This window comes from Scyliorhinus canicula, chromosome 5, assembly GCF_902713615.1.
Source record: "Scyliorhinus canicula chromosome 5, sScyCan1.1, whole genome shotgun sequence".
NCBI classification, from domain to species: Eukaryota; Metazoa; Chordata; class Chondrichthyes; order Carcharhiniformes; family Scyliorhinidae; genus Scyliorhinus; species Scyliorhinus canicula.
This window is the reverse complement of record NC_052150.1, coordinates 86,690,965-86,707,154: the sequence shown is the minus strand read 5'-3', so window position 1 is coordinate 86,707,154 and position 16,190 is coordinate 86,690,965. Positions and strand designations below refer to the sequence as shown.

Below are 16,190 nucleotides of genomic sequence, written 5' to 3'. Positions count from 1 at the left end.
AGGGGGTACCAAACAGGGCTTAGTCTGGGAGTTTAAAAGAGTTATGCTGTAGTTAGAAATGCATTTATTTCTTCTAACTCTTTCAGGATAACTATTAGCATAACTGGCAGAACCATCTGAAGTGAGCAATTTAAATCACTTTGTTGGAAAGTTCCCAGCAATTGTCCTGGGGAATTTAGCACTTCTGGACAATTGCTGCATAAACCTTTTACTGGAAATATCCGAGAGGGATTCCTCCAAATTCAATGCTGGAGAACCTTATTTAGGATTATTTACTTACCCAATATAAAATCTTTTATTGGTACTGTAGATGTGGAGATATCTTCCAGAAACATACATACGTCCTGGTCAAGATTCATCCTCACTGTGTGTGTCATTACTGAACATTCAGCGTTACATATACAAGTTGTATTAAATGGGCCCAACACTTTTTGAGTACTGTAGAAAATGCAGTGCTATATTCATCGAAGAGTTCATACTGAAATGTCTTCCAACAGGATTTCACTGAACTGCAGTCTGAGGGAGATGCCAGATGAAATGTTAATAGACTCTTCTGATAATCTTTATGTGACAGTTTAGCTTCAGTATTCCCACTGCATGTAGTAGGTTGTTGCATTGTGAATTTTACCATATAATGAATATCCCAGCCCTCATCCAAATAGTAAGTTTTGGATCCCAGCTTCAGATGGGCAAATATACCATCAGATACCCCACATAGATAAGCAAAACATCAAATATCCTATGTGGGCGAGGCTTCAGATACTCCAACCCCTTCTGGAGAAATCTTGCTTGTTATTGACATTGACTACCTTTATTGAAATGCACTATTGCAGCAATTAGATTTTTACGTCCCTTTAAAGGGGAACACTTTAAGTCATAATGTGAACCTGAGAAACATTAACTCACTGTCTTAAGGAGGCTCTGCATGAGGTGCCATATCTGACCCTGATCCACTGCCGGATAGGTAATCATATAGTGACCCCAGGGCAACCAAAAACAGGAGCGGGGAAGGCAGAAATTATGAGAGGCCAGATTGGTGATCGGTGGGATGGCCAGTGTTGGGAAGGGGTGGTGGAGGGGTTGTAGGTAGAGCTGGGATACACGTAAATCCTGTGCTAAATTACTACATTGCCGTGGTTCATGTAGACTCTTCAGAGTTATGCTGAGTCAGCTTAAACTGTGATAGGGTAAGAGAAGGAATGCCCAGTTGTCTACTTAAGACAAAGGCTACTATGTAGAGAAACCATACTTGCACAAGACTCCTATTTCTCATGACCAGTGACAACCTTTCTCTCCTCTTTTAACATGCTCCTTAAAACCTACCCCTGCCTATCTTTTGGGTCATCTGCCCTACTACCTGCTTAATGTGGCTCAGAAGTAAATTTTGTTTGATAACACTCCTGTGAAGCACCTTCAGATTGCAATTTTAAAATAAATTTAGAATACACAATTTTTTTTTTCCAATTAAGGGGCAATTTAGCGGACCAATCCACTTAGACTGCACATCTGCGGGTTGTGGGGGCGAGACCCACGCAGATACGGGGAGAGTGTGCAAACTCCACATGGACTCTGACACAGAGCCGGGATTGAATTTGGGTCCTCGGCGCAGTGCTAACCACTGCACTACCGTGCTGCCAGTCAGATTGCAATGTTAAAGGTACAATACACGTGCAAGTAGTAACAATAATAGATTATTATATCCTTAGTTTGATTTAGAAAAAAAGAACTGCGCACAGTACTGCAAATGTAATGAGTAGGACAGATAAGGGGGAATCTGTGAATATAGTATACTTGAATTTTCAAAAAGCATTTGAGAATTTTTATAAAAATGATTCAAGGGATGTGGGTTTTGCTGGCCAGGCCAGCATTTATTGCCCATCCCTAATTGCCCTTGAAAAGATGGTGGTGAGCTGCTTTCTTGAACTGCTGCAGTCCATGTAGTGTAGGTGCAACCACATTGCTGTTAGAAAGGGGGATCCAGAATTTTGACCCAGCGACAGTGAAAGAACGGCATTACATTTCCAAGTCAGGAAGGTGAGTGGCTTGGAGGGGAAGTTCCAGGTGGTAGTGTCCCCATGTATTTGCTACCTTTCTCCTCTTTGATGGTAGTGGTCATAGGTTTGGAAGCTGTTGTCTAAGGAGCCTTTGTGAGTTCCTGCAGTGCACACAGAAGAGATAATTCACAAAATTAGGACCCAGGATTGGGATTCATATATTAACATGGATTGAGGATTGGGATTAATGACAGAAAACAGTGAACAGTAACACAATGTATTCAGCCTGGCAGGGTATAACCATTCGGTTGTTGCAAGGATAAGTACAGGGCCTCAGATATTTACAATCTGTATTAGTGACCTCAAGGTTTTGTACTGTATCAAAGTTCTCAGACAATATAATGTTAGATGGTAAATTCAGCAGGAGGACAACACAAAGAAAGGCTACAGAGGAATACAGACAGGTTATGAAAATAGGCAAGAACATAACAGATGAAACATGGTTGGTAGGATGTGAAGTGATCCACTTTGGCAGGAAAAATAAAAAATATTTTTTTTATTGGAGAGACTGAGTGACCTTATACATGAATCACAGAAATTTAACACGCTGGTCTAACAAGGCAATTAAGGCTGCAAAGTCTTCCTACAATCATACAGGTCATTGGCGAGGCCATATCTGGAATACGGTGTGGTCTCCCTAATCCTAAAGGGAACGTAACAAATGCTCACCAGACTGGTTCTTGGAATGAGGGAATTGTTATGCGGGGATTCAGTAGACTAGGCCTACTGGATAGAGGTTAGAAGAACAAAGATGATCTAATTGAAACACAAGAAATTCTTAAGGACTTTCACAGGGTAGATAGAGAAAAAATGTTTCCCTTCACTGGGGAATCTTGAACATAGGCCGCTGTCTCAGAATGAGGGGTCAACCATTCAGCTCTGAGATGAGGAGAAATCTCTTCCTTCAAAGGGTTGTGAACCTTTGAAATATTTGAATCCAGAGAACTGCGGATGCTCAGTATAAAATAGTGGTCGATAAATTTTGGGGTATTAAAGAAAATTAAGGGGGATGGTATGTGATGGAGTGGAAGTAGATCAGCCATGATCTTACTGAATGGCAGAGGAGGCTTGAAGAGTTAAATGGCTTACTTCAGCTCCTACCCATGTACTCTTCCCATTAGTATCTAAGCAATAAGTGGCCTCCATATTCTTCCTCCAGAAATGCACTCCCTCAGTTATTTATTTTGAAGTTTGTTTGCCAGTTTTGCAAGTTTATTATGACTTCTTGTAATTTGTTGCATTTAGTTTCTAACTAAAATGCATGTCTTTTGGAAAAAGCATAATTACAACATAATAATTCAACTGTGGTTTGCAAAACAGGAAGAATACTGACCTTATACATTAGGAATAAATACAGCACAACATTTGGAAGACTGATGAATATCAAATGTGAATAGGAGAGGCAACACTTATACAGTTCAAAGTCAAGGAAGGGCACATTATATTACTACTCTGCAATGGAGATTTTCTGTTTGACTCCTGGTCTCATTACAAATTACTTAGATAATGGTCAGATAAAGATGTAGTCCAGGACATATAGAGCAAAAAAAAGAAATCACCCAGAAGTATGAGTCTACGATGTTGAACGCATATAAAAATCCAGAGGAAAGACCCAAAAAATACAATATACAGCATTTACAAAGATAAAAGTTAACAGTAATGTGTTTAACAATTGTTTAAAAATAAAATGCTGCTTTTATATAGCACCTAATCATATTCTGAAGATACTTAACCACACTCAGCATCCAATTAATTTATTTTGAAGTGTAATGACTTGTAAGTATATGTGGAAGCCACTTTGTGTTGCGCACATTTTTAGTTTCAGAGGTCATACTGGATATTTTACAACAGTACAAAATACAAGTACTCAACCTTTATTCACCACATGGTACAAGAAGGTAAAGCTATCTTATATTTTACTGATATTCTGCATTGTACACAAGTACTCCTATCACAGTTCCAAAAAAGATTCAAAATCTTAACTGCATCCAAAAGTATGATACTGAAAATATTTTTAGTGTAAAGGCCTCTATTGAATACATTAATATAAAAAAATAAATGGTTTAAGTGATTGAAAACTTCTATTCAGGCTAGTGAAAATTCATACTTAATCTAAACATCCTGAAGAGTTATAATGATCTCCATGGGATACTCCTGACGATCATTCAAACTTTGTCTGAAGAGTTGGGTGTGCTGCCATGCAACATCTCCTTCTCCGCCACTTAGCTCAGCCTCCAAAATTAGTTCGGTAGATCCATTAAAATTAGGGAATGAATGAGTACCTTGATCTAATTTAAAGAAAGATGTATAAAAATGAACATTGTTACTGCACTGATTTCCCCCCCCCCCCTAAATTGTGCCTTTGTCAAGGGGAAAAGATTGTCAAATTCAATAATACAGCAATACACACCTCCATTTAGATCAACGCTGACTAAGTTTGAATTTAGATGCCATCGAACATTTCCAGTTTGAAATGTCTGGCTGCTGGATCGAATGGAAACATTGTCAATGCTTAGACCCACTGATCCACATTCAAACTTCCAACTGACTTTAGCGTATGATGATCCTTCTGCCCGAGCAATGTACACCTGTCCAAGAAAAGAATATACAACATCAAGTTAGTAAAATTTTGACACCAAATTTTGTTTATATTATAGAACCAGTTTAAGGAGTCATGTTCAATTATACTAGAGTGATAAGCATCAAAGGCATAGCCAAATAATTCAAAACTCTTTTGACCAATCTTGCACTGTCTTTTTAAATGAAATGAGGTTAATTTTCATGAAGTGCCATTTGAAAACTTTGACACTCCTTTGGTGAAGTTGAATTATTTAAAAGAAAATACAAATGGCAAATATATATTACTTTTCTTTATCCTTAGAAATGCCCATCAAATTTATTAAATTATATGCCCTTTCTCACAAGTATAGTATGAGCATGACAACGCATTCTGCTACAATAATCTTGATACACTGTAATCCTCACAATGATGAGTTTCAGATCTCGACCAGGCTCATACAAAGGAATTTGCCTGTTGTTCATTCCTCCACTCCACAATACTGTTACAATCAGGCAAAACACTTTACTTCAGTGGAGATTTAGCAGAAAACCAAATATAGAAAAATCTGTTATGATGCAAATATGTTCAGAACTATATTCATGGGGCAGCACGGTGGCGCAGGGTTAGCCCTGCTGCCTCACGGCGCCGAGGTCCCAGGTTCGATCCCGGCTCTGGGTCACTGTCCGTGTGGAGTTTGCACATTATCCCCGTGTTTGCGTGGGTTTCGCCCCCACAACCCAAAGATGTGCAAGATAGGTGGATTGGCCACGCTAAATTGCCCCTTAATTGGAAAAAAATGAATTGGGTACACAGAATTATATTCATCACCCCTAATGTCAAATATGCCCATTGCATCGGTATATCCCTGATACGGTATTCAATATTTATCAGAATTCCTACTCGAACTGTGAAGATATGTACAAATGTGGAAAGAGTCTTGCTGCAAATTCATACCATTTTCCAATCTAGTTCAACTTTTCGAACCACAGAATCCATTTTCCATGCACCTTTTTCCAAGTCGTTAATTATTTCATTGTTGTTGGAAACTCGAATATAGTGGTTTTCTACTACATTGTATTTGATATGAAACAATTTTGCTGCTTTTTCTTTTTCAGTAGCAATGAAAGTGAATCCTGTATTCTGTGCAGAAAGAAAATAGGTGAAATATCGTGCCCAGTACCACAAAACGTATTACATTATTGGAGAAAATTAGTTTCTTCTTTCTGCTCAGCAACCTTTCCAAGTTTGATAAATATCTCATTTTACGTATGATAAATTATTCTGCGGGATGTTATATATTTGCATTAGTTCTTAACGCTACTGAAGCTATGTAGTATTAATGTATTCACCAGAAGTGACGTCAGAAGTCCTTGTGCGGGAGAGAGAGAGAACAGCCATGTATGAGATAACACACTGTAAATAAAACTCAGTTGTTTTAAACCTCTGTGGTCCTTAGTATCATACCTCCAAAACACAACATAAAAACTGGCGATGAGGACTACAAACATACGTTGGCTGACCACCCTGGAAAAATAAATTTATCGAGAAAAGTTGGAAAGGAATATTGGGGACATGGGGAACTAATGGGCTAGGTGGCCAAGAGTAACGATAATCTGCTTGCAGAACAAATTACACAGTTGTCTGTGACAAATAAGAGGCTGAAGTTCGGGTTGTTGCCTTGTGAGGGAATCATGGTAGCTGTTGAAAATGCTGTTACGAAGTGTGCATTTGGAAACCTCCATTTGCAGAAAAATGGTAGGTGTTTTTGGCGTCATGGGACCCTTTGATGAAAATGTGGAGCAATGGAGCTCCTATATTAAGCATTTGCCGATTTTGTATAGGCAGACAAAATAGCTAAAAATATTATGGTGCCCACTTTCCTGAGCGTGATGGGGGAAAATATTTAATCTCTTCTGTAGTTTACTGCAATCCAAGAAGCCAGGCATTAAGGTATACAAGCAGATTATAAATATTGTGCAAGCACATTTTTTTGCCAAAACCCTTGGTGATTGCAGAGTGCTTTAGATTCCATAAAAGAAACCAAGAAGGGAGTCAATTGCTTAATTCAGGGCGGTGCTCAAAAGACTGTCAGAATATTTAGTGTTTGGAGATGTGGTGAATGACACTACTCTGGACAGATTGGCTTGCGGTCTATGGTTTGTAGTCTATGCAGCGAAGTGTTACAGAAACGTTTGAGTGTAATCTTACTCAGCAGAAGGCTATGGAAATCACTGTTTCTATGGCACTGGCGGCAAAGGAAGTTCAGCAATTGAGTTTGTGTGCTGAAATACACAAAATGACTGCTGAATTGACACCCAAAAATCTTGAGATTCATACATGTTACCGATGTGCAAAGTCAGGGCATTCAGCTGCTGAATGTTGGTGTAAAGACATGGTATGTCAAAGCTGTGGAAAAAAAAGGACAGAGTGTGCCTGCAGGAAGAAAAAGCAAGGTCTAAGGAAAAACAACAAATCAGGGAAGCATTTCAACAAAATAAAAGGAGGAACATCCATGCTATAGAAAAGGGTAGAGGAAAATGAAGTGACTCAGTCAGAGGAGGAATTGCCACTGAAAGTGCTAGCCATTGCTGGCACTTCACACCGATATTGGGTCACTCCATTGCTGGATGGACAGCCAGTAAAGATAGAGGTTGACACTGGGGCAGCAGTCTTGTTGGTGTCTACAAGGAGAAACCTAAACATATTGCTGTAAGGCCGTCAAGGATTGTGCTGAAGACAAACAACGGAGAAGTGGTTCCACTGAAGGGCTGCATTGAAGTAGCTTTGTAATGTAATGGACGAACAACAGATTTGTCTCTACATGTAGTAAAGTGAAACTATCCAGCATTGATGGGTTGATGGCTGGAGAAGATTAGACTGGACTGGGCCAAAGTCAATCTGACGATCAGTGGAGAATCTGGCCTCGCAAAAATTAAGAAGCTCACTGTTGTGTTCAATGGTGGATGAGGGATGAGGGAGCTTGCAATTAAACCGAAAGTAAAAGGAAGCCAAGTAAAATGCTTAAAGGCAAAGTCTGTACCATATGCTATTAGGCCAAAGGTGTTGGATGACAGAGTGACTTGTGACGTCTAGAGTCTTGGAACCTGTCAGCATCAGTGAATGGGCCACGTCAATAGTTCCATTCATCAAGAAAGATGGACCCGTAAGGATTTGTGGCGACTTTTAAGGTCACCATAAATCCAGTGTCATGTGCTGAGCAGTACCCATCACCTCACATTGACGACTTGTTTGCGGGATTGGCAGGAAGCCAACATTTTGGCAAAATTGATGTGAGCCAAGCTTATTTACAGATGAATGTGGACAAGATATCACAGGAACTTCTGACAATTGAGATACATAAAGGCTTGTTCTTAAATAGAAGATTGCCGTTTAGTATCACATCAGCTCCTGCATTATTTCAAAGAACAATGGATCAGATCCTGAGTGGACTGAGCAGAGTTCAGTGATATCTGGATGACATCCTAGTCGCTGGAAGAGATTAAGAGGAACACCTTTGAAATCTGGATGTCACTCTCCTGAGATTGGAAGACTATGTCTGAGAGTCCGTAAGAACAAGTGCGAGTTCTTCTAATTCTTCGCTGAGTATTTGCGACTTGTAATTGACGACACTAGCCTTCATAAATCTCCTTCAATGGTGAAGGCCATGACAGAGACGCCTGCACCTTAGAATATTAACCAGTTAACATTCCTTCCTGGGATTATTGAACTACTATGGAAGATTTGTTCCAAACTTGCCAACAATTCTGAAACCATTGCGTAACTTTTTGTGTCAGTAGAAGAAGTGGAAGTGGTCGGATCAATGCAATAATATTTTTGTGCAAGGTAAAGAAGTGTTACTTAAATTTGAAGTGTAATGAATGTAGAAGTTCTTATATTTTATATCTGTTGCAATAATGTTTTTGAAAGCTTGGGTTAAGGTATACATTTGTTGCAGTAATATTATTAAAGATCTCAGTCCATGTGTCTGCTAAAGCTGTAATTAAGAAGTCGTAAAAGAGATCATTATTGATTTTAACCACTTACTTGGTTACAGATGGAGGGCTAATTAAATAGTGTTTTGCTTGTTGGAGGTTTCCTGGAGTGCAAATAATTTGAGGAACTTGTGCTTCGTTTTAGCTAAGTAGGTCATGGAACTTAGTGGGATACAGATGATGTAATTAATGGGAGGAGGCAGGTCAGTCTGTGGTTTTTCAGTTGTTATACGATTTTAAGTTGAACAGCAGTGCTTTGCCAAATGCTGTTAGGTTGAGAATTATACTGGATCGGTTCTTGAAAGGAACGCTCTCCAAAAGTATCTGCACAGCTAAGCAAGTAAACCGGTTTTGTTAACTTTATTTATAAGTGGCATTTGAACTGTGGTTTCTGCAACAATCCTTGCACAGACTGGATCTGTCTCTTATACTGTCTAGACCAGAGATAATGTTTTCTTGAAGAGACATGCAGACCAGTTGTTGGCTGGAAGAACGGAATCAGGGCCTGTGGAAAATCCAGGTTCACCTCTACAAAGTCATGACTTGACCTTTCCTACGACCCTGACACCAGCCAACACTATTGAGAAAAATAACGCCATCTTCTGTTCAGACACATGGACCACCTCTAGTTCCTACGCCAACGCTGGTTAAACCAAACACAGGTGATGCTAGTGCGAAGTTGAAAACAGCAGAGGTTACCACCAGTGTGAAGAGGACGCCACAAGAGGTTCGCTTTCAACTGTTCCGAGAACGACGACCTGCAGACCAACTGACTTTCGACCATTGTTCATGTTAAACTTGTTTTGAACTTGTTGGGGGCGTTTAACTTAAGGGGATAGAAAATGTTATGTTATTGGATTAATTCTTATTAGCTCCAGTGAAGCTCTGTTGTATTAATGCATTCACCGAAAGTGACGTTATACGTCCTAGCGCAGAAAACCGAGAGAATATAACAGCCAAGTAAGGGATAACACAATGTAAATAAAGCTTCATGATTTTAAATTTCCAAGCTCCCTAGCATTACATTTCCAAAACACAGTACATGCAAATAAATAAGTTATGGATTTGTTAAGGGAAGTCATGTTAGACTAAATTGATTTGACCTTTTTGGGGCAGCTAACAAGGAGGGTCGATGAGAGTAGTGTGTTTGACCTACTGAACTTCAGCAAAGCTTTTAACAAAGTTTCAGTCTGGTCAAAAAATTCAAATTTTATGGGCTCGAAGGGAACACGGATGTTGGATCTAAAATTGGCTCAGTGGCAAGAAGCAAAGTGTAATTGTCAACAGGTGTTTGTGTGTCCGGAAGGCTGTTTCCAGTTGTGTGTCCGGAAGGCTGTTTCCAGTTGGGTTCCACAATACTGGGTCCCCTGCTGTGTGTGGTCTTCATCAATAATAAACATAAATTTTAGGGGGCATTAGAAAGTTTGTGAAATGTATGAAAATTGGCCATGGGTTGATTTTGAAGAAAACTGTACAATATAGGAATATATCAAAGAACTAGTCAGATGAGTGAAAAGGTGGCAAATGGAATTCAGTCTGGATATATGCGAGGGAATACTTTTGGGCAGGGTAAACAAGATAAGGGATAAACACAAGATAAACACAATAAATGGTAGGATACGGGGAAGGAAGCAGAAACTGAGAGACTTGAGTCCATGTCCAGAGATCCCAGATTGACAGGCAGACAAGGTGGCTAAGTTAAATTGGATACTTTCCTTGATTAGCTAAGGCCTAGAGTACAAGAGGAGGGAGGTAGTGCTCCAACTGTATAAAACGCTAGTTAAGCCTCAAGAGGACTGCATACACTTCTGGTCACTGAATTACTGAGAGGATGTGATCACACTAGAAAGGGTACAGGATTTGCAAAATGTTGCCAGGAATGGAAAACTTTAGTTTTGAGGAAACATTGGATCAGCTGGGGTTAGTTTGTTTGGAAAACAGGAGGCTGGCAGCAATTTCTTTGCAAATTTGGTGAAATACTTCATTTATCATGCTCAAAACATGAAATATTTACAAGGATAACAATTTAAAGAATTATAAATTCTTAATGCACAAATTTTTTTTAAAAAATGAATGGAAAGCTTCTAATAATCAGAATACAATGACTTGAAAGAGAGTTGGGCTCAAACAGCCAAGTTTACTTGATACCAACCTGAGCATGAGCTCCAGCTTCTCCTCTACCTACTCTCCAAAGTACAGAGCCTGATGTCCTTCCACCAAGCTCTCCTGGCTTTGGGACCTTTGGTGAAATGAATTCTACAAGTTCGCCAATATACCTTTCCAAAAGCTCTTGCTTTCTGTCTTGTGGAAGGAAGTGTTTTCTCTGAAATTATAAAACAATTTATAAAACCAAGTTTCAGCTTAATTAGACAGGTTAACTATGTTAAAGCTATTCTGTTCCATTCGTCGTATACTATAACTAAATCCATTTAAATCCCACTGAAAAATATATTTTTGATTAAGTTTAATGCAAGAACAACAAGCAAATAGGAATCCAAATAGTATGTTAGCCTCTATTGCAAGGGGGTTGGGGTAAGGGTAAATAAGTTTTGCTACAATCATACATGGTCTGCGAAATCAGACTGTGTACAGTTTTGGTTACCTTACCCATGGAAGGATATGTTGGCTTTAACAGAAGTATAATAAAGGTTTAACAGACTTATTCCTGAGATAAGAAAGCTGGCCTCTATTCTTTGGACTTCAGAGGAATAAGAGGAGATCTCATTGAAATGTCAATTTATTTTGGGAAGCAAAGGACTTGACAGGGTAGATGCAGAGATTGAGTCATTTGGATGAAACAAAGGTGTGGCTATTCGGGACTGAAATGAGGAGAGATTTCTTCACTCAAAGGATTGTGGATCTTTTAAATTTTCACTGCTACATGGTTGTGGATGCTGGATTGATGAGTATATTCAAGACTGCGATTGGTAGATTTTCAGGCACTAAGGGAATATGGGGATATTGGGGTAGGGCAGAAAGGTGGAATTGAGGAATTGAGGTATAAACTCAGTCACCATCTTATTCAATAGTGGAACAGGCTCGAGGTCGACTTCTGCTCCTATTCATACATTCGATAGAAGATCAAATTTGTGGAATTTGAGAATGTAAGAGACCTGGTTTGGTCTCTACTCTTTCAGAAGAGTTCCATAAACAATGTAAACATTATTATATTCACACATTCTTAAAATAATATGTGCGAATTTCAAACTATGCAGTAATTTGTATTAAACAAAACAAGGAGCAACTGGGATTTTTATACTCAAAAGTTCAAAATTATGTAATTCTATTAAGTGACTATTTAGGTTGTGCATATTAAAGCAATGAATCAGTAGGTGGGCACAGACATCATTTCTATAACTCTTATTTTCTCAATAGTAATCATTTGCACATATGTATTTACATTTTGTATTTTAACTAGGCCACAAACAAAGTTATACACTGACCTCAGAATTTAATTTATTAATAGTTTCTCGTAGCAATCCCTCTCGGAGTTGAGTTCTGCGAGTCAGAAGCTCTGCATGCTTGCATGAATATCTCCAGCTAACATCAACCACCTTAAATGATAATAAGAGCACCAAGACAAGTGTTACACAGTCACACATTGTGTTTTCTGAAAATCAAATTTCCTATTTTTCTTGCATTTTAATACGAGTCATTTTGAAGTTACTAGTTATTTGAAGTTAGGGCAGCACGGCAGCCCAAGTGGATAGCACTGTGGCTTCACAGCACCAGGGTCCCAGGTTTGATTCCACGCTGGGTCACTGTCTGTGCGGAGTCTGCACGTTCTCCCCGTGTCTGCGTGGGATTCCTCCAGGTGCTCCGGTTTCCTCCCACTGTCCAAAGACGTGCAGTTTAGGTGGATTGGCCATGATAAATTGCCCTTAGGGACCAAAAAGGTTAGGTGGGGTTACTGGGTTATGGGGATAGGGTGGAAGTGAGGACTTAAGTGGGTCGATGGGCCAAATGGCCTCCTTCTGCACTGTATGTTCTATGTTGTAGTATTCTCTAGGATGAAACCTTCCGCTAACAACTTTAACCCCCATTCCTTTTGGTACATTGTGGAAATCATTAAAATATAAGTCTCATTCAAAGTAGGGCATTTTTTCTCATTTGATTTTAGCTGAGGACGAAGGAATAAGGTGATACTGATGAACTTGTCCTGCGAAAAGCAAAAATTGCGTCAGTTATGTTATGTTTCTTACATTGCTTGTCCACGTTCACAAGCCAGTGTGGAATGGAGTTGCTGACAGCGGTCTCATGCCGAGTTTTTAATTGCAGGAGATGTAAATGGAAGAAAGAATAGTGGAATGAGCAGTTTTTGCACAGCAGTGACTATCCTACAGCTTTATTCGTTGAATATTGATTATTCCATCATTTTTCAAATCCAATTTTCCACCCTCCATAACCTTAAGCTCACCCAAAACTCTGCTTCCCATTTCCTATCTTGCACCAAGTTCCTTTTACCCATCACCCTTATGCTTGCTGAACCACATTGGTTCACTGTACACTAATGCCTCGATTTAAAACTGTTCATCCTCTTGTTCAAATCTTTCCAATAGACTGCTAATTGTTGTCTCAATCTTCTTGGCTATTGACGCATGAAAACCGTTTAATGCTGGCTGTCTTTTGAGTAGCCACTTTGCATAGAAAGTTGCTTTGTGATGACACCAGGTCTGCTCAAGTTGATATTGTAACACTGCCAAGGGAGTTGTGTTGTGCTGGGATCTTGTAGGCAGGGAATTTAAGCACACTTTCACACAGCATGATGACTCTATATTTATTGTCACAAAGTCTGTTTCAAATAACAAGGCACTTCAAAATAATAAAGGAAATAAAACAAAACAAAAATAAATAAAGTACAAAGAACATTACTGCGCAGGAACAGGCCCTTCGGCTCACCAAACCTGCACCGATCCAGATTGCTTATTTAGACTTTCATGGACCTATGGGTCTCAACGCTCAGATCCCTCTGTATGTCAATGCTCCCAAGAGTTCTGCCATTAACTGTATAACTCGCACCTGAATTTGATCTTCCAAAATGCATCACCTCGCATTTATCCAGATTGAACTCTATCTTCCATTTCTCTGCCCAACTCTCCAATCTATCTATATTCTGCTGTATTCTCTGACAGTCCCCTTCACTATCTGCAACTCCACTTATGTCATGTGCAAACTTGCTAATCAGACCATCTACATTTTCCGCCAGATCATTTATATGTATTACAAACAACAGTGGTCCCAACACCGACTCCTGTGGACCACCACTTGTTACAGATCCCCATTCTGAAAAACTCTCTTCCACTGTTGATCTCCGTCTCCTGTTGCCAAGCCAGTTCTTTATCCACCTGAATCCCATGCGACTTTACATTTTGTACCAGTCTGCCATGAGGGACCGTGTCAAATGCCTTCCTAAAGTCCATGTAGACGGCATCCGCAGCCTATCCCTCATCAATTAATTTGATCACCTCCTCAAAAAGCTCTATCAAGTTGGTAAAACTTGACCTTCCCCGCACAAAACCATGTTGCCTATCACAAACAAGTCCATTCGCTTCCAAATGTGAATAAACCCTGTCCCTCAGTATCTTCAACAGCTTCCCCACTGACAGCAGGCTCACCAGCCTGTAATCACCTGGATAATTCCCTTCTTAAACAACGGGACAACATTGGCTATTCTCCAGTCCTCTGGAACCTTGCCTGTGGTCAAAGATGATTAAAAGGTATCTGTTAGGGCCCCAGCTATTTCCTCTCTTGCCTCGTACAGTAACCTGGGATACATCTCATTTGTCTTGTCTACCTTAATGCATTTTAAGATATCCAACACTTCCTACTTCATTATGCTGGCATGTCCTAGAGTAGTCACACACCCATCCCTAACCTCAACATCAGTAATGTCCCTCTCCTTGGAGAATTCTGATGCAAAGTACTTATTAAGGATTTCATCCACGTCCTTTGACTCCACTCAACTTCCCTCCTTCGCCCTAGCTATTTGTTGAATATTATCTTTATGCTAATGACCTTTCCTATATATTTAACCAAATAGCCAAGCTATTTACCGGTGCAAAACAGAAAGAGTCTCTTAGTCAGTATCTCAGCACGTCCCAGTTCCTATGTCACAAGTCAAAGCCAGGTAGTGAGAGACATTTTCTCTCCGGTTGCTCACTAGCCACCTTCAACATCTGTTTATCTCTGCAGGCACTCAAACAGACAGAACTCTGTTCAATACCCCTCTTTCACGCATACCCATCACTGCTCACCTGTGCCTGTTTCAGTGATGCATTCTGGGAAATGCAGCGCATGTGACCTGCTGTGTAGTTCCGGCCGAGAGGAAATGAAACATGCGTGCAGGGAGGCACTGCCCCTCCACAACTGCACCCAATACTTTGTTACAATATAGACAAGGAGATGCTGCACGTCAAAATTCAAAAGTCACATATCTGTAACCTACAAAGTTTCACACCCTGCCAACGTCAAAATAAATCCCATTCCAGTGGATCCAATGACATTGGCAACTATTTGACAACATGAAAATTTGCCACAAAAGTCTTTTCCACAAAATAAAAGATAAATCAATTCTGGCTAATTACTGCTCTATTAGCTTTCCCCTAATCAAAAGTGACAGGGATCATCCTAAACAGCAAGGGAAAACTCAACAAATGATGGCACCAAGGAGTCCGTGCAAAACTATAAGTTGAAAGGGAAAGGAAGGTAGTTGAGATTGTTGCAGGTCAGTCATCCCAGCCCCATGATATGACCACAGGAGTCAGTTAGCAAAGCACTCTTGGTCCAGCCAACTTCAGCTGCTTCTTCAATGATGTTCACTCCATAAGGACGGAGGTGTGGCTGTCCAGTGACGATTCCACACTGTTCAGTTCTTTTCACTTTTTCAACAATGAAGCTGCCGACACCTCCAGATAATGTATGTTTGTACGGAAAGTGAAATGCAACATTCACACTACGCGTAACAGATAACGAGCAGCTCCAATAAAGGAAAGCCCAGTTATCTCCCGTGAAATGAGGAGACTAAGGGGTAAACCATTTAGGGCCGAGATGAAAATAGATTTCTTCACTCAGAGTGGCGAGTCTGTGGAATTCTCTATCACAGAAAGCAGTTGAAGCCAAAACAGCATCTGCATTGGTCTCAGCCACCACAACCCAAAAAGATGTACAGGGTACGTGGATTGATCACACTAAATTGCCCCTTAATTGGAAAAAAATAATTGGATACTCTAAATTTATAATAAGATATAGCAATTGGGATTAAAGGAATCACAGAATATGGGGGAAAGCGGGAACAGGCTATTGAGTTGGATGATCAGCCATGATCATAATGAACGACAGAGCGGGCTCAAAGGGCTAAATGGCCTAGTCCTGCTCCTATTTTTCTAAGTTTCTAAAGTCAATAGCACCACTTGAGTATGCAACCATAAGCTTCTTGATAGCCCTATTGACCTGAGCTTAACTTCACCAATCATATTAATACTGTGGCTACCAAAAGGAGGGCAGAAGCTGGGTTCTTTGCAACAACGTTAATTTCTTCACAAATCCTCCCAATCGAAAAGGTTCAATTCAGGAATGTGATGGAAT

The 16,190-nt window shown here is 39.9% G+C and overlaps 1 protein-coding gene across 1 annotated transcript in view; it reads right to left on the bottom strand.

Annotated features, from left to right (window-relative positions):
- Positions 1 to 271: 271 nt before the first annotated feature.
- The window catches only part of ngly1 (N-glycanase 1), a 54,605-nt gene continuing 38,686 nt past the window's right edge, over positions 272 to 16,190 (bottom strand). The window contains exons 8-13 of the mRNA XM_038797327.1: positions 12,050 to 12,160; positions 10,759 to 10,929; positions 5,569 to 5,754; positions 4,465 to 4,642; positions 4,162 to 4,342; positions 272 to 2,155 (exon numbers count right to left, since the gene is read on the bottom strand). Of these exons, the coding sequence (XP_038653255.1) occupies positions 4,167 to 4,342; positions 4,465 to 4,642; positions 5,569 to 5,754; positions 10,759 to 10,929; positions 12,050 to 12,160 (822 nt within the window). The 3' untranslated portion in view covers positions 272 to 2,155; positions 4,162 to 4,166. The remainder of the gene's footprint in view (positions 2,156 to 4,161; positions 4,343 to 4,464; positions 4,643 to 5,568; positions 5,755 to 10,758; positions 10,930 to 12,049; positions 12,161 to 16,190) is intronic.